General features: G+C 41.4%; 1 protein-coding gene across 1 annotated transcript; it reads left to right on the top strand.

Moving 5' to 3' along the window:
* Positions 1-254: 254 nt before the first annotated feature.
* LOC140232018 (uncharacterized) lies at positions 255-3,253 on the top strand. Its single transcript, XM_072312169.1, has 2 exons — positions 255-993; positions 2,093-3,253. Exons 1-2 carry the CDS (start codon positions 524-526, stop codon positions 2,280-2,282), a joined length of 660 nt encoding a protein of 219 aa, XP_072168270.1. The 5' UTR covers positions 255-523; the 3' UTR covers positions 2,283-3,253.
* Positions 3,254-3,774: the final 521 nt, after the last annotated feature.

The raw sequence follows: 3,774 nt of genomic DNA, 5'->3' as shown, positions 1-3,774 counted from the left end.
GTGAGACTGGCGCCAGTGCGTGTAGGTCCTGTATTTCTTCTTTCAGCGGGGTCAGCCTTCCAAATTGAGCTCATTTAACCAGCATGCGAGCTTGCAATATTGAGCGCGTGGCCATTAGTCTGATTAATACGCGTGTTATCATTTCTGTTTATGACGTCACGCCTTTGCGTGCAACAACCGCGCTTATATTATTACTTTGTTTCCAAGCCCTTTTCATTATAGTAGCTGCTTCATAATAGTATGTTGTGTTTATAATGCGTTTATCACTTGAAATCAATACTTGCGTTTTGCAGCATTCGTTGGCAAAATGGATTCATTCCGCGGATGATCATTATCATCACGCTCAAACTTTGATAACCATTTTCTTAGACCTGGAATATGGGTCATACAGTTATTGATTACAGTATAGGGAACAAAGCGGAAGAAGATTAGAACAGCATAGCGACAACGTTGTGTAATAATGGCCGCACATTTCGACTCTAAACACTACTAGACGGGGTATACAAGAAAGTAAACTGACAGAATGGTTGTCGTCCTGCGAAAAATTGAATTTCATGATCTGTGCAATGTGTCATCTGTACTCGTCGGTTTCGGGATGAGGTTGACAGAGCATAGCCTGGCCTACTTGCCTCCGGGGATCCTTGTCGGGCTGGCTGTCGTCTGCGTCGTGGCCGGTGTCCCCTCCGGAACCCAGGGCCTGCGAAATGGCAGTCTCTCCCTCACCCTGGTTGGATTTTCCGCCGCACTCTGCGGCCTCGCTTTCCTGATCTACTACGTAGTCCGCATCCTGCCTCTGAGGAAGGCGATAATGCGACATGATAGGCCCGGTCACTCTCTACTCCTCGTCGTGCGCAGGAAGTGCAGTCAGACGTCGTCAAGGGTCCGCCCAGCCTGCACACTTTCTCGAATCCCACCACAGCTTCTGGATAAAAGAAATAGTCGAGAGAGCCCGCCGAAATCGCTTGACCGAGAGCCTTCCAGCGAGGTGGAAAGGTAACATTTTTCAGAAACATATTATTGTGTTTACTTTCACCAACCAGGGAAGCAGAGCGATGCACGGATAAAATGATAAAGGAGGCATATCACACATCTTAATAACCTAATAGTGTTAATGGAAATGACACGTTACGTAAATTCAGATACTGATTCATGTCAAGAAAAGTGGGTATGATTCCTTGCGGAGCAAATCACATGCCCTTTGATGTCTTGGAAAATGCTTGTTGTGTGTGTGTGTGTGTGTGTGTGTGTGTGTGCGCGCGCGTGTGTGTGTGTGTGTGTGTGTGTGTGTGTGTATGTGACATTCTTTTCATCATTTCTTGATGGCGTTCTGCTATTAACTGTGACGTCAGTAGACATTATTGTAGCGGAATTTTCATCTACCGCCAGTAAAATCGAAAATTTGCTACTTTCGAGGGCTGTCTATTTTTCGCAAACCGTTCTGTGTTTGCAAATCCACATCAATTGTTTGGAGAGCCCCCCGCCTTGATAGATATTGTAGGTAGTTCTGTGTTTTGTTTTGTTTTTATGGTACAAGTTTCATCATCAAAGTCCGATGAAAAAGCATCTATCATTATTCAAATTAGACGAAGACACCAACATCACCAATTTTTACTGAGTATCATTTTTACTAGAAACGAACCTGAAACTCTTAAAAACAAAATCAAATTTTGTTGCATTGCAATAACCGAGCATGAGTTTTAGTTTTTTAGGGGGAAAAGTAATGGTTACACATACAATTGTCGACAGAATTAACCATCAATCTTATATCTTTCTTTTTTCACAAACCAATGGAAGAGATATGAGTTGATGATGTCACAGCTTCAGCTTCGTTTTATTCTCTTTCGCAGGTTGCGATCAATGCATCATTGCACCACATGGTTAAAAACATGTGAAACTTCAAATTTCTCTAACCGTCTGCGGTCAAGTCCGATGGTGATGTAACATTCTGTTTGCTTTTAACATTTTGAAATATGTTACTGTGCTTAGCATCATTTACATTATACACTACATTAATGCATTCTATAATCATTACTGTGATTTTAATGTTTGACACTGATTGACCTAAAACTGTCATCCTCCCTGAATATTTCAGGGAAACTGACGGAGACACAAGTGGCTCTCAAGGGAACCCGGAAAGCGACTCGGGACACCTGCTCGTGTGCCAGTCGGGATGCGTGAGGTACTACTCGCTCACCGATACGACCACTGGTTTGGGGCAAACAGTTCATCAAGCCACCGAGCCGCAGAGTGCTTCCCAGAGCTACACAGCTCTTCCGAACTGATGATGAGAATGAAGAGTTTCGATCCAAAAACGAGTTAACTCCATTTGTGTTAATTTGTGATATTTGCGATTAAAGCTGTTTAAGGACAAAGAAAATAATACGAAAGTATGGGATATTTTTACTCATAACTCCAAGAATATTCCTTGATATGAAACGAGTGAGATGTCGTGGAAAGATTTTATTTTGTTCTACCCGATGATGGACTTACTTAAAAATCTTTAAAAATGGTGCTTAAGCCTATTTGCGATCACACTCTTCATTATAAAAATGCCTTCCGTTCATTAGTGCTATGGATTATTTGGCATGAAAGGAAAAAGGAGGTGCCCCATTCATCTGTCAAAGTGGCGGCCTGTCGACCGAGGCTCGCTGTATCCAGTCGACATCGGAAGAGGGATATCAGTGATGCATTCAGCGTGAAGCGAGTAGCAATTATCATCAGACAGCTAAATAGTTGCTCGCTCAACCATTCGCCCAACGAGCAGGAGCTCAACCTCAAATAACTCCACTATCATGCTTTTACCAGGATGGTAGTTGTTATGGAGTCCGAGGCAGCGGGCGAACTAGTGGTTGAGACCGTGACATAAGAGAGCCCTGGCTCGTTTTTCGAATACTCTTCTTCACGATTCATGAGATATCACTATGCGTAGTGGGCATGGTGGGTACAAATATTTGTGCACACGACAATCATAAACAAAGACATGGACTACTTTAGCCCATCGACAAGCAGTAGAAAACAAGAGTATAGCCAACTACGTATATACGCCCAGAAATGCTTGATTTGAGAACACCTCGTAATTACCAATGACCCATTTGCTACACATTTTCACAGAGTCTGTCTTTTTTTTTTTTCAGTAAAAAAAAAAAGAATACAGGGAGTGTACTGAATTGCAACATGAGAGTATAATCTCCATTGAATATCTTTCACCTCTTATCACAATGATTTGGCACGTGATACTGCTACTAATACTTTTAAAAACCATTTCAAGCATCGTGAACGCATTTAACGAGTTGTTCTGTCCATGTTGTCATTTATTGTGGAGGGTTCAAATGTTCTTCTTATGAATGTACTTCTTTCTTTTTTAAATCTTAGATCTACTTTGATCGGAGTAATCTGACTTTTTTTTTTCTACGTCAGTGAAAGGGGTGCTCAGAAGTTGCCTAGTCAGTCTGTTACCTTGATGTGAGTGTGCAGTTGAACCCAGCATAGGATCCGAGTGTAGTTTTTCCTGCAAAATATCATCTTGTTTTCATTAAATTGAAAAGCTCTGTATTATCCCAGTTATTTGTTAATCACTTAATATGCACAAAGCGAAGATGATGATGATATGTATAGCAATTGTTACTTCTCGAGAGAACCAAGAACCCTGGAATATCTTAATTTAAAAAAAAAAAGTGTTGTCAAGTCAGGAATCAGTCACTTGGCAACTACATTGTACTAAGAGGCGTTTGGAAATTCTCTAATCAAAATACTCAACACAAAAATTATGTACGT

The sequence above is a fragment of the Diadema setosum genome, chromosome 8, assembly GCF_964275005.1.
Source record: "Diadema setosum chromosome 8, eeDiaSeto1, whole genome shotgun sequence".
NCBI classification, from domain to species: domain Eukaryota; kingdom Metazoa; phylum Echinodermata; class Echinoidea; order Diadematoida; family Diadematidae; genus Diadema; species Diadema setosum.
Note: the sequence above shows the minus strand (reverse complement) of the source record. Positions and strands in the feature narration are given on the sequence as shown.